Consider the following 27873-nt stretch of genomic DNA (forward strand, 5'->3'; position numbering starts at 1 on the left):
TGACCCAGGTATGATATCAGAGCCCAGATGACAGGCATCATTTGTTCCAACATATGCCACAATCTGCAGCTGATTGCACATTTTTTCCTCAATGGTTGCTGGAATAGCTTCTTCAACACATTGAATGAGGCCCCCAGACATACACACCGAGTGCACCTGGTGTCCTTCTGTGTCCCTTACAGTCAATTCCCTAAGGGGTATCATCATTCACCATGTATTTGAACTGATGATGATTATTAGACCCCTACCCTTTTGCATTTGCCTCCTCTTGACACTAGACAGAACAGGTTTCCTCAAAACACATGAAGAGAGTCCCACTGTGTCAGTTTCAGTGAAAGACAGCACCTCAAACTTATTGGTAAGGGTGATTGGTACAACATCCTGAGTCCTCCCTGGTCCCCATTGACCTTGTTCACGACACCTAGATCTGCCATTGACATGCCACTTGCCGTCAAGTGAATGAGTAATGACTGATCTTGTACTTTCTGCTGATGAGACAGGATCCACAGAAAGGATAGTACTTGAGGTACCTCTGGTACTGGTATCACAGGTATACAACCCTCAGAAGCTCTTCCAACATGCTGATTCACAGCAGCTGCCAATTGTATGATAGGAATCAAAGTGGTTTCCAGCTGCTTATGAACAGCAACCAACTTAGCCCATGTTTGAGAACAGCATTCACAGTGGGGCTGCATTTAGGATAGTGTGATGTGTTACAAGGCAGCGAACAAATAACTTCAAGTTAAATCTGCTGATTATCTTTTAATCTGTTGAGCTAAGTGGTTGCTAATTCCCTATAAAAATTGAAGCAGATAAACAAAATGAGATTTCTATTAAGGCAACACATAAACATGTGGTCAAAATTACTAGTTTCCTAAAACGTTTTGATGTTAATTATAGTTGTCACTAAACTCGGAAACAGACTTTATTTATGATAAATACAGATAATATATAAGACTTCTCCTGTTTAAGGGAAAACTAGGTGTAACACAATATGCTTGTTAGAAAATCTGCTACAGTAACTAAATCATGAAAGCTGATTTGTTACACATTGCTCATAGATTATGCAAAGGACAATGGTAGCTTCCTAAAATTCTCAAAAAAGCATGTTTATTTGCGTTGACAGACAATGAAATTCAGGGGTAATGTATTCTTTAGCAGTAAATGTGAGCCTCAAACACTGATTTGCTACAAAATAGGTTACATATCCAAAATACTTGTACCAGTTAGTTTTGTAAGCATTGAAAATTCTCAAAAATAACCTATTTCTCAAGTAATCATACAATGAAATTAGAGAATGACTGTTTTGAATGATGACAGGCCTACTGTTCTCAAAATTTTTAAAAGAGCACATTAACTTTAAGCCTACAATTGACAATAACAGTAAGAGTTTATCATGGCACTCGTGAATGTTCGAAATTTCACAATACAAAAGGATATTGATACAATCAATGAAAGATTATGCAGAAGTGGTGTAAACAGTAAAATAATCGAATCTAGAACTTTAAAAACAAATATGTGCAGTCTCATGCAAAGGAAATTTCTCAAGTCAGCTTTTATATATAAATAAACATGTGTATTGCATGGGTTTTTCACTTAGCTGTTTCTGTGCACACTTCTTACACTGGCATGCCAAAGAACAACACTCAATCAAAATCTAAAATGTGCAGCATCAACGAAGTACATCTTCTGCCTGTTGCAGCTAACAGTGCAGAGTCCATATCCAACCATGTTCATAAGTTAATTACTGAGATCAAATTGTAGTATCCAGATAAGTTTACATATCATTTTTCTGTCAGCATCCTTTAGAAAATCCTCACTGACATCACCACAGATTATTAACTGATTACTGCTGGCTGACAGGTAGCATAGTTAGAAATCCGTATTCCTCATAAACAGTTCAAAACTTCCCTGTGGGGATCTACATATAGTTACAATTAAAAGTGAACTATTTTTCATTATTAGTTTACAAGCACATACTTCTATTTGCCAGTCACTACAAAATCTACTTGTCTCAATGCTTTTGAGCTTTCATTCTGTTTTAATATATGTAACAACTCTTCCTTTCCCATATTAGTTCAACATGAGTAACATGCTAGAGTGTAATTGTTAATATGTAACTTACGTAGCCTTGTAATTATGAGGTGCTCAGATTGGCACATGAGTCTATGTTTTCAGAGTGCTCTAAATTTTCCAAACAGGCAAGAAGCTCTTCTGCCTTATTACTTAATACTCTGATATTTTGATGAAATATGCTAACATTTCTTTTCTGTTCATTCTTAATCATTTTGTGGGGCTTTTCTGGTTTTTTGATGTCTTCCAAAACAGGATGCCTGAATCCTGATTTGAATCTAAAAAAGGTACCTCTTTGACACCAGTTACCACAGTGATCCACATTGTGTGATGTGAACCCCATACAGTTCAACCAACATACCTTTCCCTCTCCTATTCATATGTAGGGCATGTCTATAAATCCCCATCTCCCAATTATAGCAACAGGTTCTGCACTCAGCAGCAGCTGGCTCAGCTCAGTGGTCACACAGCTCACAGCAGTGTTAACCCATGGCTGGTCACAGTGCTGTAGGATCTCCACAAAACTCACATTTTGTGTGTAGTTGCTACTCCTATTTCATCCAGGTCACCCCTAATTACTGTCCTTAGGAAGGCTGTTCCCTTCTTCACCTACTACAATAATCTGATCCTCTTCGTAAAAATCTTTGCACAAATTCACCATGTCCTCTGTTACCTGGCTAAGGTTAGCATTTCGCTTCATGATACTTGTGATATGGAACAGTGTTCTTAATTTTTCAGTACCATCTGACCTACACCCATACCATGGCTACCACCGAGCAGCAAGACCCTTTCTTCCTACACTGTTTTGGTACTGACTTGCACTTCGTTTCTTTGCGAGAAGTCTGCTGCGTCCTACTGTGACCTACAACTGGATGAGACTCTGTCCCCCCTACTTCGATTATGTAACCTGTAATCTTTCCCCTCCTTCCTAATTCCAGCTATTGTCCACAATAAGCAAAGTCTTTTCTGAAGATTTGAGATGAGTAAGATTTACAATAAACTTTTTAGTTTACTTATCTTTTCTTGTAGAGTTGGCTCCAGTTTTTCTTGTCTAGGGGTCCGATTCTTGAATCTGAAATTCCCACATTTTAGGTCCTCATGGTTGAATTGATCTCAATAATGTTGAAGATTGTTGTTGCACAACTTTTGTTTTTACATTAGTATATTTTGTCACATTTTAGTATATCATCTCCCTGACACGCTCTTCACTCTCTTGCAGTGAGAGGATTTTACATGGTGGAAAATCAACATTCTCAGAAATAAATTTAGCTGATCTGCAGTTAAACATTATTTCAAATGGTGACAAACGTGTTGAAGAATGTTGTAAGCTGTTCATAGCATCTTCAAAATCACTAACATAATCTATCCAACAAGTATATTCTTACTAAAATATGTTCTAAACAGTCTTCCAATTTCTCTCATATATCTTTCTGCAGGATTATTTGACAGATGGAACACAGAGGTTAGAATATGCCTTATTTTTGCATGATCAATAGAATCTTTCCAAGCTTGTGATGTAAGCTGAGAACCATTGTCAGATAAAATTGTTTTACAGAGACTTACCTAATGAAAATATGTGTTTTCAAACTTAGAAATGATTCGCTTACTGGTAGCTTTTCGAGGAAATAGCCTTATGAACTTCAAAAATACTTCAACCACCACAAAAATGTAACAAAATCCATTCTTAGACCTAGGCAAAGGTCCGTAGACATCCATAGACATGAGATCTAGGTTACTATTACGCAGTATGTTTTGCATTTGGCCTCTACTTGTTTGGTTACTTACCTTCACTCTTTGACATCTGTCACAGCTGGCTTTCTTCTTCTTGACTCTCCTTTTTAAGCTATAAAAATAGATGTTTTCATGAATGTTTTGGTTGATTGACAATGAACAAAACTCTCATGTGTATGAGTAATTAAAGTATCAATACATTGTTCCAGCCAGCACAGTTTCATTCATCTGAATCAGTCTTATATCTCCTGAATAAAATACCCTTGTGTACCTTATAATATTGTTCAAGATTTTCTCCTCATTTTTACCCATCATGCTCTTACCCAATTTCCAATTTTGATCATGATTTTGATACCTGCGCATGTCTTTGCAAATTTTCAAGATCTCTTTTTCCTCAAGTACATAATCTTAAACTCTTTCTCTCCTTCTCCAAAGTTGTTAGATGGTTTAGTTCCTAAAGGTAGCCTAGACAAAGCAAAAGCACTACATTGTCTGTGCCCTTAATGTACCTGATTTCATAATTGAACTGCTGTAAAAACAAGGCCCAATGAGTAATTCTGCTATGGAACAGCTTATGCTCCTGGAGATAACATAATGCTTTGTGATCAGTATAGACAATGACTTTGTTACCTAGTAAATAGTTTTTAAACTTGTTGAACACCCAATGTACAGCCAAAAGTTCTTTCTCAGTTACAGTGTATGTCTTTTCATGCTTCTGAAATGCAGGAGATCTATGTTCAATAACACCTTCAACTTCAATCTCTTGAAATAAATGTGGACCCAAACTAACATCACTACTGTCTGTCATAATACAAAAGAGGAAGAGACAAGTCTGGTCTGAGTAGTATCTGACTTTGACATAACTGTCCTTTGACCTCATCAAAAGCATCCTCACATTCCTGATTCCAATCCCAAACACTACTCTTCTTCAAAAGTTCACACAGGCATGAAGAATTCAAACACTGGCTGGTACAAAATTTTCTATACAATCCCATTAATACAAAAAATGATTTAAGCTGTTTTTTTTTTGTGGGGAGTAGGAAAATTAGCAATAGCATCAAGTTTATCTTCATCAAGGGCAATTCCTTTCTCACATATAATATGTCCTAAAAATTTTAGTTCTTTGACACCAAATATACACTTAACTATTTTGAAAGTTATTCTTCCTGTTTACAATTTTGAAAACACATTCTCAGCAGATCCAAATGTTGTTCCCAAATCTTTTCAGTGACCAAAATGTCATCAACATACACAAGTAATTTTGAAGTCAGTTTACTTCCCAAGACAGAATCCAGAGTTCTTATGAATTCAGCTACATATACATTTTGCCCAAATGGCATCACATAGTATTGAAAACAACAACATGCAGTATATGCAGTATACTTTCTAGAATTAATTTCAAGTGGAATCTACAGAAATCCAGATGTCAAGTCCAAACTACTTCTGAATTGTACATAATCAGATTTGTGTAACAGCTCATCCATGTTCTCAGGATGGTCATTCTTTCTGATAAGAAATTTATTAAGATGCCTAAAGTCCAAAACAATTTTCACTCCACCATTTCTCTTACTTAGCACAACCAAAGGATTATTGTGGTTACTTCTCTCAGTTACTCCCCATGTTTCCATTTTCCGCATTGCTTTCTCAACATATTTCTTTTTTGAAAATGGTATATTATATGGCTTGAGAAACATTGGTTGATGATCTCTAAGGTAAAGCATGCAATGATAGCCTTTCTCTTTCGCTGAACTCATTTCTAAACTCCATTAACAAATTCCTAAGTTGTTCCTTTTGTTGGTCATTAAGAGTTGTAGCTTCCCTCACTTTAGAATCTACACACTTTCAAAATCCTGATCCTCAGTCTCATCAAAATTTATATCGTCATCAAACATCTGTTACTCACCTTGGATCACAATGTTTTGCAAATATTTACAACTTTTCCCACAGTTTAAGTATCACTTTTAGGTTCCACAATAAACCATTCCTTGGCACTCCATCCAAAACAAGCCTCAACTTTCACTATCCAATCCAGACTAGGGATCACTATGCATCCATGTTCAAAGATCTTGTCTTCTATACAAGAAGTTAAAAAGTACCTGAGATTTTACCAATTTGCTTTGCTTGCCTGTGGCTCTTCTTTTATTCTACAATGGGCATTTTGACAAAATTCTTACTATACTTGATCTTGCCCCTAAATTGTTCAGATATACCACAAATTGGACTACCTGTATCAATCAAACAGTTACCCTCCCAATGATCAATCTAATTTTAATGCAAGGACACCCAAAATCTGAATCATCCTCTCTGTTGTCAGACACTTCATGCAAAAGATCACTTTCAGTTTCATCAAATGCTACATCCACACTGCCTTCACAAGGTTTTATCAACTTTATAGGTATCAAAACATTACTTTGATTACTCATGTTGTCAGGTAAAGATTGAACACCATGAATAGATTCCATGGCACAACTAACATCACTTGTTACAGAAGGAACACAAAACACATTACTGTCAAAGTTACACTTCCTGCTTATATCCTCTTTCACTTCATTCCACCAACTGGGATACAAATTCTGACTAACCACAGCTAATTTATTCCAGAATGCACCTTTATCTATGTTATCATCAATCTGGTCCCAAACAAACTTCAAAAGGTTTTCACCTTTATTCTTCAGGCTCACAGATACCTCACCTTTACTGTTTGAATCTTTACCCTGCATGACATTAATGAAAAACTATTTTGAGTGGACTGGTATTCCAAGAACCCCACTTACAACATGACATATATCACTTACCTTATCTGTACTGTCAACATCATTTACAAATAACTCTGAAACTGCATTATTCTTAAACTCCACAAATACCTGATACTCATCATCATCATATTCCTCCAAAATTACTTCATCAACAGCATCACTAAGAATACAAGTATCATCTCATCAACACTTACCTCAGATACATTTATTTGCAATAAACACCAGTCTCAGACGTATCAGCCTCAGTTACCTCACAGCTCTCATTCACATCTACATAAAAAATACCACCTAGTTCAGATACAATACAGTCACCACCTGATTTACATACATGAAACAACAGTGTCTTCTGCCCAAGAGAAGAAATCATTAGTACATACTACATCAAAATCCTCACTACTCTCACATTCTGGTTTGTGATTAGCACTTACATCACCATAATTAAACATAGTATCCCAAAACTTTTGATCAAAACATAAATGAGAAATCTGATATTCTTTCTGTTCAGTTTCAGATACATGTGACGTATCATTAACACTGTTATTATTTTCTAATTGCAAGTGTAACTTGGGGGTCCTGTGCTTGTTATGTTGCTTCACCCCAAAACTGTGGACCTTCATTGTGGCAAACTGCCATTTCCCGAGCAGTTGATTTGATTTGATTTGATTTTAACAGGGAAGGTAAAACAGCTTAGGTTTAACCCACCACTGTCCACACCAAAACTGGGTTTATTGTGAGGTATTGCTCCCTGTATATCTAGTAAAGCCAGCCAATGAACTTGAATCGTGCAAGGAATCCCTTTATCAGTTTTTTGTTAGACACAATTTCTTCAGGTCTAGTTGTCCGGAAGATTCTGTATCTTTTGCTCTCCAATGCCTTGCATTCGAAGACTAGGTGTGATGCAGTTTCTTCATCCTCATCACAGGTCCTACATTTAGGGCCTTTTCCATTATACCCATTGTGTGTAGGTGTTTTTTTGAAATTCCCATGGCCTGTCATCAGTTCAGTCATGAGTTTGATCTCTTTCCTGTTCAATCCCAGGATTACAGAGTTTCTTTTAAAACATGGTTTGGGCATCATTGCCTTACCATTTTTTTGTTTATGGACTTGGTCCAATATTCTACATGCTATTTCCTAAGCCACGTCTGTAGTTCTAGTTTGACCATAGCCTTGGTGATTGTCAGGATAGGTCCAGGTCCAATAAATGGAGTCATTGCCCCCATCCTGGCCAATCTGTCAGCTTCTTCATTGCCACAGATCCCTGAGTGGCAAGGGACCCACACTAGGTTTACCCTATTGCGTCCCCCTAGCTCCACCAGAGCCCTGTGGTATTCTGCAACAATCTTAGATCTTGTTGCAGGAGCTGCCAATGATTTCAGGGCTGCCTGGCTGTCTGAATAGATGTAGAAGCTACAGCCGTTGTAGCACCTATGCATATTCTCCTCCACACATGCCCTGATGGCAGTAATTTCAGCTTGGAATACAGAGGCCAGTTTTCGTAGAGAGATGATGCCCTCCAGTCTTGGCTGAACCCTGTACGCCCCTGCCCCAACTCCTTGGTCTGATTTCGACCCATCAGTGAACCAAACAATGTCCCCCATATGGTGTCAAACTGTTTTTTCCCACTGCTCCCTGCTTCCAATTATTATATTGTAAGGCTTGTTGAAGCAGTTGGGAGTTATTATATAGCCAGCAGGCATTTCCCCAGCCATTCCTGTATTTACCTCACTCACTATATTAGTGTGTAATTCTGGATATCCAAATGAGACCCAGTTTTTTCCAGTTTTACGTCTGTATGCCCCAGCTGCTGCCTCCATCTTGGCCCAAAAGTGTAGTGGAGGCATGTCCAGCATGGCTTCCATTCCAGCAGGCCAGTCTCTGCACCTTAGCAAGCTCCTTAGCTGCAACCCGCTGTTCTACCGTCTTCCACCACACTACGGCCCATAGGAAATCCTAGGTCTAACCACTGTGGTGTATATACAGTGCATACCCCTGGGGCTTGCTGTTCTACCTTCTTCCGCCACACTATGGCCCATAGGAAATCCTAGGTCTAACCACTGTGGTGTATATACGGTGCATACCCCTGGGGCTTAGACCCCAGTTTTTGCCACAAGTCCTTCTGGTGCTCACTAGAGTACTTTTTGTCTTGGGGCAGATGCTTGTAATGTGAGGGGTCCATGTTAGTTTCTCATCTAAGGTTACCCCTAGGTATATCATATCCCCTTCACAGGCAGAGTCTCATCAAAGAGCTTTAGATTCCAACTTGAATGTTGGATATGCCTCTTCATAAATGGCACCACAACAGTCTTCTTAGGATTAACCTTTAGATCCTGTTTGATGCACCATTTTTGCACAATGTCCAATCCTCCGTGTGCCATATTTCTAACTGTGTCAGTAAATTTGCCAAGTATTACTATGACAAGGTCACCTGCATATCCTTGGAAGAAGCATTGTATGGAATTTAGTTCCACAATGAGTTCATTCACCACTAGATTCCACAATAAAGGGGACAGAACTCCTCCTTGTGGGCAGCCTCTAGTGATTTTAATTATCATCTTTTCATTCATCATGGTAGCCTCTACCTACATTCCACTAAGCATAGCCCTGGTTCACCTACATATAGTGGTCCCTAGGTCATGCACTTCTACTGCCCTTACCAAGGAATTGAAGGTCGTGTTACTGAAGGCCCCCTCAATATCCAGGAAGATGCAAAGGGCTATTTCTTCGAATTGAAGTGCTTTCTTCACCCTCCCAATGAGATGGTGGAGAGCAGTCTCACATTATTTACCTGGTTGATATGCATGTTGGTTTGAATGTAGAGGGGCCCTAATTAGCCTCCTCTCCCCAACGTATACATTAACCAGTTTTTCCAATGTTTTGAGAATGAAGGAGGACAGACTACTTGGTCTCATATCCTTGGCCTTAGAATGATCAATTCTCCCTAGCTTTGGAAAGAAGACAACCTTCACTGCCCTCCAAACATTGGGAATGATTCCTACTGTTAAGCTAACCCTGAATAACCTGCATAGGTCTCTTCTCTCCTGCCTATTGCATGAGAGCTGGAAAAATGTCATCTGGGCCAGGTGACTTGAATGGTTGGAATGTTCCCACCACCCATTGGATTTTATTAAAGTCCACACATGCCTTGGCCGATTCCCAGTGCTCTCTTCGAGTGCCTGAGAGTCATTGACTCTCTGGGATCACATTCTGGTCTGTGTTGTCCGGCAGAGCATATTGAGGAAAGTGAGTTTTGAGGAGCAGTTCCAGCGTCTCGTGTGCTGTCTTTGTATATTCCCCATCCTCCTTCCTCAACATATCTCCTGGATTGGTTGGTACTCTAGTGAGAAGTCTGGCAGCTGTGCCCTCCACTTACTCACAGAATGCCTTCCAGGATGCCTTCTTTGCTTGTCTGGTGGCAAGGTTGTAATAGACAAGAGCCTCATGATATTTAGCACATTGTCCTTTATGTCTCGCAATGTTGAAGTCTCTGTACCTGTTTTCTTTGCATTTCCAATTTATTATGCCACCAAGGCACACTCCTATTTGTGCACTTCTTGGTGATTGTGCAGTTGTCCTGATATGAGGGCACTAAGGCGGAGGTAACAGCCTCTGCTACTTCTTCAAACTGTACTGGATTCCTTATTGAGATTTTAATTTCTGATAAGCCTAAGTCAAGGTCCCTCCTATATGTCTCCCAGTCTGTTTTCTGGGATTCCTATAGCTCATGGTCTGTCTGATTCCCATTTCAACCTTGAATTTAATGTTCATGTGGTTCAGTGAGGATGGCTCTAACACTACATGCCATTGTTTGACATAGCTGCCCATCATCATGGAACCAAAGGTTATGTCAATTACTTCTTACCTTCTGCTATTCCTAAATGTAGGTTCATTGCCCCTATTCAGGACCTCCAAGTGGTTAGCTAAAAGAAATTCAAGAAGGTACTCACCTTTACTGTTGGTGTCCTTGCTGCCCCACACTAGGTTGTGGGCATTGGCTTCACATCCCACCACCCTTGCTGATAGCAAGCCTCTACCAGTCTCCTCACCTCCAAAGGCAAAGGAGGAGGAGAGCTGTCTTCATAAGGGAGGTATGCTGAGGCCAAAATAATTTCCCTCATGACATGTTCCTCACATTGCTGCATTTTAATGGTCACTAAGTCCCTGGAGCAGAAATCCATCATTGGCATGAAAGAAATTCAATTTCTTACATAGATACATTTTCTGGAGTTTCTTAGATGTCTAGCATAAATCAGCTTACCTCCAGCGCCACCAAGGCCCAATATCTTCCCTTTATATAAATAGGGTTCTTCTATCAGGGCCACCTCCAGTCTCCATCTTGCTGTCATCTTTGAGGTCTTTGAGAACCCTGACGGTGACCTGTGAGAACCCTAAAAACAATTTCAGATCCTGCTCTCGCATTGTCTTCAGGGACTTCTCTCCGACCTCCACCATCAGGGTTCATCCTTGTGGTACAAACTTCTAGTTGATCACTCTCCAGTCTTCTGTTGAGACTTTTGGGTTCTGGGCCCCTATTTTCTCAAACAGAGTCTTAGGAGAGACTTCCTTAACAATCTTTGGTACCCATATTGACACCTTTGCGGTCTTAAGAAACTCCGCTGCCGTCTTGACCAGCGGCTTTGCATCTTCCCACGGGGATATCATGGGCACCTTGTCCTTAAGCCATTCCACCATGTGTACCCCCTCACAGACAAAAATAAGGGCACCACAATCTAGATAGACCCTCCTGAAGTTGAGTCCTGGGCCAGTGTACCCCCCAAACTTTTGCAAAGAGGGCCATCGGTACCAATTCCTCCTGCTGCAAAGTGATAGCTACAAGTGGATAGCCTTCCTGGATAACTGCCATCCTAAAAACCATGACTGCAGTACTGTAGGTCTGTTTCCCTATTTCTTGCCTCGGTTTTTTCTGAACTCGCTTATCCAGGGAGGAGGGAGTCTTAGATTCCTCTCTTATCCTCTTGCTACCTGTCTTCAACGTTGTGGGGGTCTGTGTATACCCTTCAACCTGAGACAGTTTTTTCCCGGGGGTCTTAGGTTCAAATCCCTTTAATTCCCTCCACTTGTCTTTAGGAAGCCATTCTTTCCCTTCCTTTTTCTTCTGTTCCCTGAGTAGTTTCCTCCTCTGAGCCCCAGACAAGGCTGTGATTTTAATCTGGTCTCTTGTCGGTTACAGTTCCCACTTCTGGCTTAGTTCTAGACCCTGATTCCGTAGTGGGAATGCCTTCCATCAGTCCTGACCCTGATGTTTGAGTGTCTAAGGTCTCAATTTGCTCCTCAGTTTGTTTTTCTTTATTTTCTTTAATCATGTCCATATTAGTCCCACGAGATTTGGGGGTCTACAAAGTCCACACCACGGATACCCTGTGCAGTGTAAGGCTACTTACTCAGGGAGGTCACCCGGTATTCCTGAGGCTCCATTTGCGACACGTCTTCCCATGTGCCACGCCCCCCTTGCATGGATCACATCACACCTTGAGTTGGGAAAGGGTGTTGGGAAAGGGAATTGAGTAGGACTAAGAGTGGGTTGGGAAGCTGGGACATTGTGGGACACTCTTAGTTTGATCTATTGGCTGAGGCCTTTCCGGCAGTAAGTCCTCTACCTTCGGCATAGCCCCCAGCTTCACATGGATACGCAAGCCTCTCCACCTGCATGGACAGTGCTTCATCAAGGTGGTGTCCCCCGGAGAGGTTCCGAGCAGCTACTTCTATGATTGTTTCTTCTATTAAAATGTCCATGTCCATTGTCCCCATTATTCCTATCCTACTGATGTTTAAAATTTCTCTCTCTGTTGACACTTCGAATTTGCTGGAAGTTACCATTATCCCTGTTTCTGTGATTAATCCCATTACAATTTCTATCATTCTAATTATTATGGTACATACTTCTTTCTACTGCACTATCCAGCCTGTCAACATAACGTAAAAATTGTTCAACACAATTGTCAGGTCCATGTACTAAATTCCACTGCAATCTTTATGGTAATCTTCTTTTAAGTCCATCAATCAAGGTCATTTTGTCAAATTGTTTGTCAAGATGTGCTAATTTTTTAAGCTGGTTCTTACAAAACTCTTTCAAAGTGGCGTCCCTATTCTTATAATTAAAACCATTCAAAATTCACTTTTGAGTCGCTCCTGTTTAACTTCCAATGAAAAATTATTTAAAACTTTTCTTGGACTTCTGATATGTTACCCAATGACTTAAATTTAAATTTACCCATTATTATTAAATTATATGATGGAAAACTTTTGATAGGAGTATTAGACCACACAGTACTATTGTTTGCACACAGATGTTTGTGAATGCAAATTCTCTGTACTGCTGCAATTTTTTGATCTAAAACGGTTACATTAGTTTGCATATTGTTTTCTACATCTAAAATTTTTTGCTTTAAACTAGCAATATTTTGTTAGGTTTTTTTTTCCACTACAGCCTTCTGTTCAACTCTCATGTCATCAACATTCTTTGATTGTTTTGCTGACTCAGCTACAAACTCATTTTCCAAAACAATAAATTTATTTTCTAAAACATCAACTTTTTCATTTACACTTTCTAATCCCTCTGACAACCCATTTTTTAAGTCTGAAACTTGATTACTAAGTTGATCTCTCTGATCTTGTACTCTGTCCATTTTGCTATTCTTTTCAGCTCTTATTTCAGTCAACTGATCATTGACTACCCTAAATTTTCTGTTGTTATCTGTTTTCATTTCCTACAGTTTTGTCAGAATTAACTGCAAAATATCAGTTTTTACTGTATCTTTACTGACTACAGTTTCACTCAGCTCTAACATGTCCTGACTGGATCCTGCAGCGTTCATTTCTATCTCACCTTTGCTTTTGCCCCTATTCATTTTGTTAACAAGCACACAAGTCCACAAACAAATTAACTTCACAAATAGTTTGTACTTATCTTTCCTTTCCCATGTCCCTGATTGTAGATGTGGAGTTCTCTTCCCTTTCATTCGATCCAGTCCATCATTAATGGTAGTACATCATCTTTGTTGGGCAGCCTTCAGTTTTTCTTCATGTGATCAAGAATTTATTCATATATAAATTTCCAAAATCAATGGAATAAAGTACTTTCTGCAATAGACAAAACTTTATTGTTAGTTAATTAATCACTGATGATACCCCACTTGTAATCTTCCCCCTACTTCCTAATTCCAGCTATTGTCCACAATAAGCAAAGTATTTTCTGAAAATTTGAGAGGAGTAAGATTTACAATAAACTTTTTAGTTTACTTATCTTTTCTTGTAGAGCTGGCTCCAGTTCTTCTTGTCTAGGGGTCTGATTCTTGAAGCTGAAATTCCCACATTTTAGGTCCTCATGGTTGAATTGATCTAAATAATTTTGAAGATTGTTGTTGCAGAACTATTGTTTTTATGTTAGTATATTTTATCACATTTCTGTATATCATACAGTGTTTTGAATTTTCACATTAACAAAGCCGAAAGTTCATTGTTTGCCCAAAATACAAAAATACGTCCAGTCACATCAGAAGCATGCGTATTTCTACTTCACTCTGCAGTAATAACAATATTCCAGAGGGCTTACAAGTTTTCTTGACAAATAAATTTCTATTAGTTTCAATTATTATTTCATAAATGAATCCAGAAATAAAGATAGTAAACAGTACTAGAGTTTGTAATTAATAATAGAAATTTTAAGTGTGCCAAAAAATTTGTATTTTCAAATGTTTCTAAAAATACAATTTTAACTGTACATTCAGAGCTAGTATTTATCAATTGTAACATCAAAAATAAAGTAATTCCTTTTTATAAATTTTAGCTTGAAGTATAACACATTGTGTATAAAATTACATGAATTTTTTTCTTCAGAAAAGCAACTGAGATAATACTAACCTGTCCAAAATTTGAAAAATATTACTGGTATTGACTAATCCTGTTGAGGAAAAGTAATACTAGAGGAGGATTTCCCATTATAAATCTCAAATGTGGATGAAGCTGAAGAGCTGTTCCCCTTCTACCCTTTACTTGTTACCTTTATCCAGTTCCTAGGTGCTTCTCTTTTGCCCAAAAGCCCTTTTAATTTTTCCATAAGTGGCATCTATCTTTCCCATAGTCATGCATGCTTCTACAGCTTTGCATTTCTCCTCTAGCCACTTCTGTTTTGCCTTTGCTGCAGTGTCATAGATTATCCATGGATTTCAATTGGATGTTGTTTCTTGCCTGTTCGATCCTCTGCTATCTTCACTGTCTCTCAAAGCTACCCATTCAACTTGTGTTGTACTCTTTTTCCTGTTTCTGTTGTTCATACTTCTGATGTCTTCAGGTGTCTTCCTTGTATGCAACCTTCTTTCATGAGTGTTAAATCAAGACTTCACAATGATTAAATCATGCACTTTGCAAAATTCCAGCATCCGTGTCCCCTATCATTCAATTCCTCCAATCCATGTTCTCATGCTATTTCTCTCTCTCCTCCTTTCCCTACTGTAGAATTCTAATCTCCCATTACAACAAAATTTATGTTCCCATGATTATCTGAATAATTTGTTTTATCTCATCATATATTCTTTCAATCTCTTCATTATCAGTGGAGCTAGTAGGCATATAAACTTGTAGTATTGTAGTAGATGTTGGCTTCGTGTTTATCTTGGCTACTATCAAGCATTCACTATATTGTTCATTATGTTTTTCCCATATCCCTATTTTCTTATTCATATTCTATTCCTGCATTACTCCTATTTCATTTTGTGTTTATCATTGTGTAATCAGATGATGAGATGTCCTGTTCTTTTCCCCAACACACTTCAGTAATTCCCACTATATCTAATTGTAACCCATGGGTGTACCCAGCGAGGGCAAGAGCTGCTGCCCCCCCCCCCCCCTCCCTCCCTCCCCCAGAAGATATTCGCAGTTTTTCACTAGTTTACTGTTTTATTTAATAAGAAATGCTGCATGTTTTCTTGGACTGTACAAGTGCATTCTTGTATTAAAATGTTTATTAAAAGCAGTTTTTCACTGGTTTACTGTTTTATTTAATAATATATGCTGTATGTTGTCTGAAGTCCTTGTTTCCTGAGACTAGTATGACCTGCCCCCCCCCCCCCCCCCCCCAGTTCAGATCCTGGGTACACCCTTGTTTTAACCCTTAAATTCTGTTACCTAAGTACACAGTTATCTTATAAGATAGGTTAAGCAAAGGCAAACCTACATTTATAGCATTTGCAGACTTAAAGAAAACTTTTTGACAATGTTGACTGGAATCCTCTCTCTGAAATTCCGAAGGTAGCAGGGATAAAATACAGGGAGCAAAAGGCTTATTTTTGTACAGAAGCCAGACAGCAGTTACATGCTGAGAGGCATGAAAAGGAGGCAGTAATTGAGAAGGGAGTGAGACAGGGCTGTAGCCTATCCCCATCGTTACTGAGTCTGTACATTGAGCAATAAAGGAAACCAAAGAAAAATTTAGAGTAGGAACTGAAGTCCAGGGAGAAGAAATAAAAACTGAGGTTTGCCAGTGACATTGTAATTCTGCCAGATACAACAAAGGACTTGGAAGAGCAGTTGAACAGTGTCTTGAAAGGAAGATACAAAGTGAACATCAACAAAAGCAAAACAAGGATAATGGAATGCAGGCAAATTAAATCAAGTGATGCTGAGGGTATTAGATTAGGAAACAATAAACTAAAAGTAGTAGATGAATTTTGCTGTTTGAGCAACAAAACAACTGATAATGGCCAAAACTGAGAGGATATAAAATGTAGACCAGCAATGGCAAAGAATTTGTTTTTGAAGAAGGGAAATTCATTAACATCGAATATAGATCTAAGTGTCAGGGAGTCTGTTCTGAAGGTATTTGTCTGGAATATAACCATGTATGGATGTGAAACATGGCCCATAAAAAGTTTAGACAAGAAGAGAATAGAAGGTTTTGAAATGTGGTGCTGCAGTAGAATGTGGAAGATTAGATGGGTAGATCAAGTAACTAATGAGCAGGTGTTGAACAGAATTGGCAAGGAAAAAAGTTGCGGCACAACCTGACTGGAAGAAGGGATTGGTTGATAGGACACATTCTGACACATCAAGGAATCACCAGTTTAGTACTGGAGAGAAAAATCGTAGAGGGAGACCAAGAGATGAATACAGTGAGCAGACACAGAAGAACATAGGTTGCAGTAGTTATTCAGAGATGAAGAGGCTTGCACAGGATAGAGTAGCATGGAGGGCAGCATCAAGCCAGTCTTCGGACTAAAGACCACAAATTCAGTAACAACAAATGCCCACTGAAGACTAAGGACTCTCATGGATACGATGGAACGCCTTGCAGATTGTTAAAGTACTGTGCTGCACGTGTTAGCCTGTATTTAGCAATATTCATAATTTTTCTTTTAGGAATGGTCAGTTTCCTGAACGATTTAAGTACTCAGTAGTAAAGCTGCTTTATAAAAAGGGAGAAAATGATAATGTAGACAATTTTAGACCTATTTCTATGCCATTAGTGTTTGCCAAGTTCTTGAAAAGGCTGTGTATGTAAGGATAATTGATCATTTTATATCACATTATTTGCTATCAAATGTACAGTTTGGCTTTAGAAGTTGTTTAACAACTGAAAATGCTATATTCTCCTTTCTCTGTGAGGTACTGGATGGGTTAAACAAAAGGTTTCGAATGCTAGGCATATTTTTCGATTTAACGAAGGCATTGTGTTGATCACAAAATATCGCTCCAGAAGTTGGACCATTACGGAATACGAGGAGTAGCTTATTTATATAAATGATATGCCCTCTAGTATTACGGGTAACTCTAAAATATTTCTGTTTGGTAATGACACTATCTTGGTAGTAAAGGATGTTGTGTGCAACATTGGCCTTGTTTCAAATAGTGCAGTTCGTGACCTAAGTTTATGGCTTGTAGAAAATAAACTAACGCTAAATCACAGTAAGACTCAGTTTTTACAGTTTCTAACACACAATTCAACAAAATCTGACATTTTAATTTCACAGAATGGGCATATGATTAGTGAAACGGAACAGTTCAAATTTCTAGGTGTTCAGATAGGCCAGCCATTGTGGCCGAGCGGTTCTAGGTGCTTCAGTCCGGGACCGCGTTGCTGCTACGGTCACAGGTTCGAATCCTGCCTCGGGCATGGATGTGTGTGCTGTCCTTAGGTTAGTTGGGTTTAAGTAGTTCTAAGTTCTAGGGGACTGATGACCTCAGATGTTAAGTCCCATAGTGATCACAGCCATTTGAACCACTTGTTCAGATAGATAGCAAATTGTCATGAAAGCCCACATTCGGGATCTTTTTCAAAGACTTAATCCTGCCATTTTTACTATTCTAACAGTATCTGAAGTGAGTGATCATTTGACACGAAAATTAGTCTACTTTGCTTACTTTCATTTGCTTATGTCATATGGTATTATATTTTGGCATAACTCTTCCCTTTCTAAAAGGATATTTTTGGCTCAGAAATGGGCTGTTCAGATAATAAGTGGTATAAGTTCATGAACCTCTTGTTGACCCCTGTTCACAATCTGGGTATTTTGACATTGGCTTCTCAATATATATATTCCTTACTGTCTTTTCTTGTTAACAATATTAGCTTATTCCCAAGAATAAGCAGCTTTCGTCAGTTAATACTTGGCAGAAATAAAACCTGCATTTGGATCAGGCTTCCTTAACTCTTGTGCAGAAAGGTGTGCAGTATATTGCTGCATCCATTTTCAAAAAGCTACCACTCAAATTCAAAAATCTTAGCAGTAATCCATGTGCTTTCAAATTGAAACTGAAGTGTTTCCTCATGGGTCACTCCTTCTATTCTGTTGAGGAGTTCCTTGGAAAAGTATGCTGATTCTTGTTGTATTGTTGATTGCGTTTACATAAACTTATGGACTGACTTTTTTGGTTTCATAAACATTTTATTTTTATCTGTTATTACTTTTAAATTGTAATTTCATGTACTGACATGTTCCATGACCTTGGAGATTTGCTCCTCAATTTGGTCCTACAGAACTTGATGTATAAATAAGTAAAAATAAATCTTAAGGGATCTAATACTCCACACTTAGACCCATAAAATGCCAGTTTTGTTTCTCCTGATGACAAATTCCTTCTGAGTAGTATCCATTTGGAGATGTGGATGAAGACTGTTTTACCTCTGGAATATCTTACCCATGATGAAGCCATCATCATTAAACCCCACAGTACAGCTGAATGTTCCTGGGCAATATAATGGCTATAGTTCCCCACACTTTCAGTTTATTGCAACAAAACACAGCAGTGCCATATTGGCTAGTGTTACAAGGCCAAATTAGTCAATCTCCTAACTGTTACCCCAATAACTAATGAAAAGGCTGCCACCCCTTTCCAGGGTATAATGTTGTTCCGACCTCTTGACCTCTCCACAGATACCCATCTAATGTGGTTGAATCTTTGGTATGGCTATCTGTATCATTGTGGCGGGCAAGCACCCCACCTCGGTAGGGTAATGAACCTTGTCTGGGGCGGGTGGAGGGGGGGGGGGGAGTAGTAGTAGTAGTAGTAGTAGTAGTAGCAAAAGTAACAATAATAATAATAATAATAGTAATAATAATAATAACCTGCTACTGTAGAAGACACATTTTTAAAGCACGGATTTTAAGTAGCCTGTTAGCACCCTTTGGTCACTGTTACTGTTTATGCTTGCAAGATCTTCAGCTGTTTGGTTACCCACAGATACAATTATGTTAGCACTTGCTCACAAGAATGTTTATTCACATGTGTCTAAAATGACAAAGACAAGAAAATGCTTCTGATTGTGAAATATGCACTGTTATTCATTTATTATATACAAAAGATGTGAAAGCTACTGAAATTCGTTGGCAGATTAGTGAGTGTCGGAATTGTTAGAAAATGGTGTAGAGCATTTAAAGATGGCCACGCATTGTGTGCACTGAAAAAAGAAGTGAGCTGCTCTCACTTTACCATTATCTCATGCCTTTCCTCATATTTCAAGACGTGTTCTATATGAAATTGATAGGACACTTAAAGTACTAGAGGTTCTGCACATGCACTTGCAGCAGATTTCTATGATGATAAACTCAGAAGCTGGTCACTGGACACAATAACTGTCATAATATAGGTGGAAATTACATTGAAAAGTAGGTTAAGATTGAGGCTTTCATGTGAAAATAAAATTGTTGTAATGTTGATTTGCTTTTTATTTTATTTCAAAATGGTACTTACTTTTATAATGAACTTTGCATAATGCCGATCTTAAACCTACACTGTTCAAATAAGTGTTGTTCAGCAATAAATTTTTTTTATTACTCTACAGAATTCAATCAGATTTTGATGTACAAAATAACTGGTATCTGATGAGACTAGCATCAAAGATGGTTCAAAACATTCTAAACTTAAACTAATTAACTTTTTCTCTTAAGTATTTTATGGTGAAATTGAAAGGTTACCATACCAAAGTGGCCAACAAGATGAATTAACAATATTAACTTTTTCCTGAAGGTTCTGGGCTCTGATTTCCGTTAGAGAAGTTTCATAGGAAATATTTCCTTTTTCTGTCTTTCCACTGGTTACAAAATAGGTACAGAAAGAACTTTTTAACATTATCAATCTGTTTCTTAGTTTTTATTCTAGTTATTACACTGTATAAAAGCTTTTAAAAATGTTCAACTCTGTTTCACAGCCTCAAAACAAGCTATTACTGCATAATTTTTTATGCATTTTGTGTTAATTTTTATGCATTTTCTATTAAGTGATAGTATATTTATGTACAAAACAGTTGTGAATGTAATGCAAGCCAGCAGGCAAAATCAAACAATGGAAAGCCCAGGATGGAATAACAATATTATGAAAAGGATAGATTTCTGAAAATATGAAGTAACTAAATAGAAAAAAAAAATTACTCACCAAGTGGCAGGAGGAAAAAACGCACATAAAGGTGCTGAAATTTGCAAGCTTTTGGAGCCAGTGGCTCCTCCTTCTGGCAGAAAGGTTGAAGCAGAAGGAAGGAGGCAAAGGAAAATGACTAATGATCTTTGGGAAATGGGGAGAGATCAGAAAAGTCGCTCAGAAACGTGGGTCAGAAGAGACTTACTGGATGGGATGAGAAGTTTGGTGAAGGGAGGAGGTGAAAGGGAAATAGAGAAAGAGAAAAGAACTGGTGGGTGCGTTGGTGGAATGGAAGGCTGTGTTGTACTGGAGTGGGAGCATGGAAGGGGATAGGTATGTGGAGAACTGGGACTAGCAAAGGATGAGGTCAGGGGTGTTACAGGAATGTAGGACACGTTTCTGGGAGAGCTCCCACCTGCGCATTTTGTAAAAAATGCAGGTGGGAACTCTCCCTGCAATGCATCCAATGTTCCTGTAACCTCCCTCATCTCAGCCTTTGCTAGTCCCTGTCCTCCCCTTCCTTGCTCCCCAGTCCAACACAATACAGCCTTCCATTCCACCAATTCACACATTGGTTCTTTTCCACTTCTCTACCCCCTTTCACTCCCCCCCCCCCCCCTTACTCCACTTAGCAGCCCTACCCACCACAGCCCTGGATGCTCCCACATGCAGCACTACACCTTCCCCCATTCCACCCTGCTGTTCCCCCTCTCAACCCCATGCCTCCTCCTTACCCCCACCACCAGATTGCGGCTCCACAATCAGGTTTAGTCCCAACCTAGTATGGCTCCAGTGGTCAGAAACAGTGGTCATGCGTGTGTAAGTCAAACTTGTGTGGATGTGTCTCTCCTACTTCAGAAGAAGCTCTTTTGGCCAAAAGCTCATCCCCTCTATATGAAGAACAGAATCTATCCTTTTTATAATATTGTTAATGTAAGCCAATATAAGTTATACGATTTTTTATTGTTTGTACATGATTAATATTCATTCCATAATTAATAAAAGCTTCTGAGGACAATGTAATTTATGACATTACTTCAAGAGAATAGCAATACTTAAGAAATGATTCTCATTTACTTCTAAAAATAGGTTCTTAATCCTATTCTATTTAAATTCATTGTCCCAGTCATTACAGAGTTAAATTTAATGACAGTGCTAAAATTCATTGGAATAAAGAACTGTTTTATTATTCTAGGTATGTAGTTAATTGCTTTCAATACTGTACCATACACATACCATTACAATTTATAAGAAACAGTCATTCATAGTAAAATCTCTAGAGGATTGAGAACAAAAAAAGTCTTTATTTACTTTTGTTTATTTTTGTAGTAGTACAATTCAGATATTTTACTAATCTATTGCTTCAGGCGAAACAGACTCAACTGATGTATATGTTACAAGATGGGACTTCCTTTGCTTATACTTAGCATGATATACATTGTAAGAATGAGAGACACAGACATTTCTTAGTTTGTTCCATTTCCTCAATATTAAAAGTCCACCTATAATAATCAACAAAATCACAAGCACAGTTATTAAGGGTACAAAGGGAAAGTTACTTGTTTCCTGAGTTTCGATTCCAGTCTGATTTCTTGATTTATTTGGCCACAATGTTTGGTCATTGATAGTTTCTGAAATAATGGTGCTACGGGGCATATCACTGATAGTAGTAACAGTGCTTTCCTCTGTACAACATGTATCACTAGTTTGGAAGAATGGTGTCTCTTCCACTGATGAGTTTTCTTTAGTGTCATTTATTGTTGGGCAATATATTTGAACAACATTTGACAGTGGACCTGACAAACCCTCCTCAACTTTGGCATACATAGAAAGACAGAGACAAGTATTGAAGGAAAGATAGGGTGTATAATTTAAAGCAAGGCATTCAGGTTTTCCAGAAGGATGTGTCAAAACTGGTGCAACAACTTCTGCAGTCCACACTGACAAATTGGTTTGAAACATATGAGGACATGACTCCATCCTTATATATTTAATCATGTATTTGTCAACTGCAACAACAAAGAAGAATAAATAATAGTATTATGTTACTGTTTGCAGTAGTTACATAGTGAAATATGGAGGGATTTACAATTGCAGAAACAATTGTGGTATACATAGGACTAACAGAAAATTTACTGATAGAAATAAAATAAACATAAATGTAGTGTCTGTATTTCATTCCTTTAAAGGATGGCACATAACAGGGTGTTTCAAAAAGAATATATGTATTTTGAATGCCTATATTTGTTAAACTTTAAGACATATGAATATGAAACTTTACACACATATTTACGAACCTCTCAAGTTCAGATTACAGATGTTCAATGTGTACTCCATCAGCAACACAAACAATATCAAATTGATACTCAGATTCCTCCCATACTCGAGCAAGCATGTCCTTCGTCACTGATGTTATGGCAGTACAGATCCAGTTCTTCAACTCTTCCAAGTTCTGTGGGAGTGGTGGTACAGAAACGTTTTCTTTAACGAAACCCCACAGGAAGAAGCCACAGGGTGTCAAATCCGGTGACTGTGAGCCCGGCTGAGACATGCTAAGTCATCAGCTCCTTGATGACGAATCCAGTGGTTCTGTAGAGTTTCATTCAGATATGGGGGTGCCCCATCTTGGAAAATTAAGTTGTCTTTGTGCAACCTCAACAACAACCACTTTTGTAACATAGCAAGATACTGCTGACTGTTAACAGTGCTTCTACCAAAGAAGAATGGTCTGTAAACAGATGATTGGTATATCACAAAAACACAATGACTTTGGCCAAATCTCGTACATGTTCAGTTGCTGCATGTGGGTTCTGTAGGCCCCAAATGCGAACATAGTGTTTGTTTACCTGACCACTAACATGGAACGTCACTTCATCACTGAACACAATGTGTTGTGTGAAAGTTTTATCAATGTCAATAGCATCAAGAATCTCATTACAAAATGCCACATGTTTGCGTTTGTCATCAGGAGGCAGAGCTTGTAACAGCTGTAATTTGTATGGCTTCATAACCAACTGACATCTCAAAACATGCCAAATTGTTGCTGTAGGCTGTTGTAACTCGTGACTGGCATGATGAGTTGATTTTGAAGGACTATATTCGAAGCAGTTTGAATTCAAGCAACATTTTCTTCAGGAACACAAGGGCGGCCAGGACTCTTTACTTTACATACACATCCTGTATCTAGAAACTGTTGATATCATCTGTGAATGTCCCACCCATTTGGAGGATCAATTTGCTACCTCAACCTGAAACATCTTTGCAGTGTAATCACAAAATTGCACTTCATAAACTTGAGAACACAAAATGATTTCTGGTGCAGAGTAGCCATTTTAACCATATGAAGGTTACCAAGCAAAACAGAAGACAACTGACATCCTACGGCTATTATATAAATTAGACTATGTATTTGTTTCTCCAGTAGCCGAGCCGAGGTGCAGCAGTCGATAGTTTGGACAAAATAATACTCTGTTAATACGTATATTCTTTTTGAAACACCCTGTATATTACACTCTAAAATGGACACAAGTGTGTGATATGTGAGACCCACACATAGTTTCAAGATAGTAAATTACAACATTTTTTAACAAAACAGGAACTATTCATTAGGAAATACAGAGAGCCTTTGACTAACATTACAGCTCAGAAATATGCCTGTTGAAAGAATCGTGTCGGCCATTATTTAGCAAACTTAAAATATTAACTCTACCATCCTTATACAAATATGAGATTATTATATTTTTTTACACCAGACATGAATTATTTGAGGGAAACCATTTTGTCCATTCACATGATACCAGAAACAAAGAAAATTTTATGCTCCCCACCCACCACCTCAGACTGTATGCCCAGGGACCTCAATACATGGGAATGAAAATTTGTAGTATATTAAAAGGGAACAAGTTGATGCAGATGAATTTAGGTTCACTTAAAAGAAAACTATATGAGGTACTGACACTGAAGTGTCAGTGGATGAATTCATGCAGGACAAACTGGAAATTTGAGCTGGGTACAATGTGTTATCCTTATAGTGCTGTTATTTATTATAGTGCTATTATTTATTAATGTAAAAATCATTGTAATTGTTTTATAAATTTTTGACATGTCTCCTGTACACAAACCAAATGGTTGGCAAATGTACGTCATGAGATGAATAAAACACAATTCACAATTCAATGTATAAAAAGTGTGTGAACACAATAGCATGAAGTTAAAATAAATCGATGAAATAACAAATGCACAACAGAAGCTTGTGAGACATGTATACAAGAGTTCAGCAAAACTGTTACAAATGAAGCATGTAACTGGGTGCCCAATTTTTATGTTATCAACAACAGTCAATTTTTTTTTTTTCCGTCCATGGTATTACTGAGAGGGATTTCTTAGAATCATCACAAAACTTAAAGCTAAAATGTCTTGCAGCTGGAATAATATTTTACATAAGTTGCTAAAGGGATGCAGAAGAGAACAAATGAAGCCCCTTATACCTAATATATACTGTCCTCTGCCATGTAGAATTCCCTTATCTCTTGAAAATTACTGAATTTCTATCGGCATATAAGGAAGGAATAAAAACTCTCACTAAAAACTGCAGACCAATATCATTAACTTCAGAATATTTTAAGTAACTTGAGAAAGTAATATTAAAACAAGTAGAGGCATATTTAAAGGAATGTGATCAACTCAGCAATTTGCAGCAAGTTTTTAGGAAAGGAATATCTGCCGTGACAGCAGCAGCAACTTTTATATATGAAATATTAAAGACATAGTAATAGAACTTCCCTGGATGTGAGTAAAGCTCTTGATACTATGGATCATTCCATTTTATTGCATAAATTACAAGAATGACTAAGGGATGAGAGTGATAGTTTTTAAAGCAGTTATCACCTATTTCAGCACAGCAAACAGTGTGTTAAGCTAACACAGAGAATGAATGAACAGTTGCTAACAAGTGAGTCAACCAACAGGATACTTCAATGTGTTAAGCTGCAAGAAAGTATATTTTTCTGCTTCTTATATATGTTAATGATTTACTGAACACAAAAATTACAAATTCATAAGCTATCCAGATGACACATCTTTGTCACCTATGGCAATGATATACAAACTGCTGTCAACAGTAGTAAAATCAGTTGCAATATTCTGCCATCTTACTTTACTGTGAAGACAGTACAATGCAATTACTGCTTAACTCTATTCTAAATATAAATGTTACACCATTTACACCTACAATGGCATGCAGATAGACAAAGAGACACACATTTTTGTGAATAATTGGGGATGACTTGTCATGGAAGGAGCATACAGATCATATTTGAAAGATAGTAAAAATATCTATTTATCAAAACAGGTCTCAGCCTTCCTCAACCATGACAACTTAGGGAAAATATAATTTTCTTGATTGACAAATCTGCATCTGCTGCTAAAATGGCAGGTTATCAAGATTTAAGCAAGTCTGAACATGGCGTTATAGTCGGCGCACGAGCGATAGGACACAGTATCTCTGAAGTAGTGATGAAGTGGGGATTTTCCCATACCACCATTTCATTCCAAGAGACTTGGGCAATGCCAACAGGACAATGCAACAATTCACACATCCAGAATTGATACAGAACACTCCAGGAACACTCACACTGGCCACCAAACTCACCAGACATGAACTTCATTGAGCATATCTGGGATGCCTTGCAACGTCCTGTTCAGAAGAGATCTCCAGCCCCTTGTACTCTGACGGATTTGTGGACAGCCCTGCAGGATTCATGATGTGAGTTCCCTCGAGCACTATTTCAGATATTATTCAAGTCCATGCCACATTACATTGTGGCACTTCTGTGTGCTCGCAGGGGCCCTACATGATATTAGGAAGGTGTACCAGCTTCTTTGGCTGTTCAGTGTATAATTGCAACACACTGATAAGGGGACATTTTCACAGAACTACCAGCAATAAAAAAGATGCAGACTGCAGTCCACATAAAATTTTACAATAGACTACAATCTGATTATAAGATAGTTTATTTGAACACCTTTACATAGAAGTTTCAAACTGTAAATTTGTTAGTGTATATAAGCAAAATTTGATTTTGTAACAGCAAACTGATAATTCCAGGCCTCACTTTTATATCAGTATATGTATTTATCATGCCCCAGTAAGAAAAGTACAATTGGAACAACATTGCATCTCATCATATTGTCATATTGTAATTACACTCAAGACCAAATCCGAAAGCTGGATTGTCACTGAAATACAACATTCAGCACTAAAAGAACGTTCATTAAGAACACCAACATAAAGCCAGAGCAGAGTAAAACTCTTGGACAGAGAGTGCAGTTATTTATACAAACATTGAATATTCCAGGTTAAATACTGAGGCTGAAAAACAAAGAAGACAACATGTATCGAATATTCCAAATATACAAACATTACATTCATAAGACATTCCAGAATTCTTCCAGAAATGATAAATATGAAATAACAAATAGTTTCTGGTAATAAGGTTTGACCACTGAATCCCAGTACACCAGCTAGCGACGCTAACCACTACGACATACTGATGGCATCAGAACGAATCTGCAGTGGTACATGTTGCTATAAAGCATAGCAACACATTTCACTTTCTTTAACTAAACCAATGAAAGATGTGCCTGTGAAAAATGTGACTTCAATTAGTACTAGTGTAAAGAGCATCTACTGTGTCCAAGTTTGTTGGAATTTATGTGCAGATGTGAGAAAGAAAAAGCAATGACAGATGTGTAACTTGGACTGGCCAGTGAAGGGTCACTTGCATGTTGCAGTCATGCTTTGGGGGTGCTCTGGACTCCAAAGAAGAAAGGGCCTGATGACAATGGTAAAGAACTAAAGAAAAATGAACATTGTTATATAGACACTAAGCTATGATATCTTGAGTTAAGCAGAAACTTATGGTTTTGGTCAAGCATTGAAGCATCATGAATGAACATGTTCTCTGAAGAGCTTTGTTAAATATCAGTTGTTGTGAGTTGAGAACTTATCTGAATATAGAAGATTTACAGAAACCATGTTTTATGATTTTGTTGTGAGTTGTTTAAATGGAGAAGTTCTCTTATAGCCCTAACCTCTCTGCAATCAGAAAATAAGTCAGCAGTCAAATACATGTCACTGCATAGCAGGACCACAACATCAAGAGAAAAGAAGATGGCAGCCAGGAAATTCGGAAAAGAAGGTAACTGTTATCAAAGGGAAAGAGTAAAGACTTGGCATCTCGCAATATATCAATCACTTAAAATCAACTCACAAAAAGAAAAACACCTCACATGGCAATGTATGTAAACTGAAATTTTTATTTATTTATTTAGTGCCCATTTGATCACATTCATGATATTGGACTTGTCAAAGTACAAAACAATATAAAATTTTATATATTTACATTCATGTACAAAATAAAGTCACATATAACTAGTAATGTTTCAC

General features: G+C 37.9%; 1 protein-coding gene across 1 annotated transcript in view; it reads right to left on the reverse strand.

The window, feature by feature from the left end:
• Positions 1-21183: 21183 nt before the first annotated feature.
• LOC126481561 (calcium-activated chloride channel regulator 1-like) overlaps positions 21184-27873 on the reverse strand; it is a 167655-nt gene continuing 160965 nt past the window's right edge. The window contains exon 12 of the mRNA XM_050105405.1: positions 21184-22435. Coding sequence (XP_049961362.1) covers positions 21777-22435 — 659 coding nt within the window. The 3' untranslated portion in view covers positions 21184-21776. The remainder of the gene's footprint in view (positions 22436-27873) is intronic.

This window comes from Schistocerca serialis, chromosome 5 (genome assembly GCF_023864345.2).
Source record: "Schistocerca serialis cubense isolate TAMUIC-IGC-003099 chromosome 5, iqSchSeri2.2, whole genome shotgun sequence".
NCBI classification, from domain to species: domain Eukaryota; kingdom Metazoa; phylum Arthropoda; class Insecta; order Orthoptera; family Acrididae; genus Schistocerca; species Schistocerca serialis.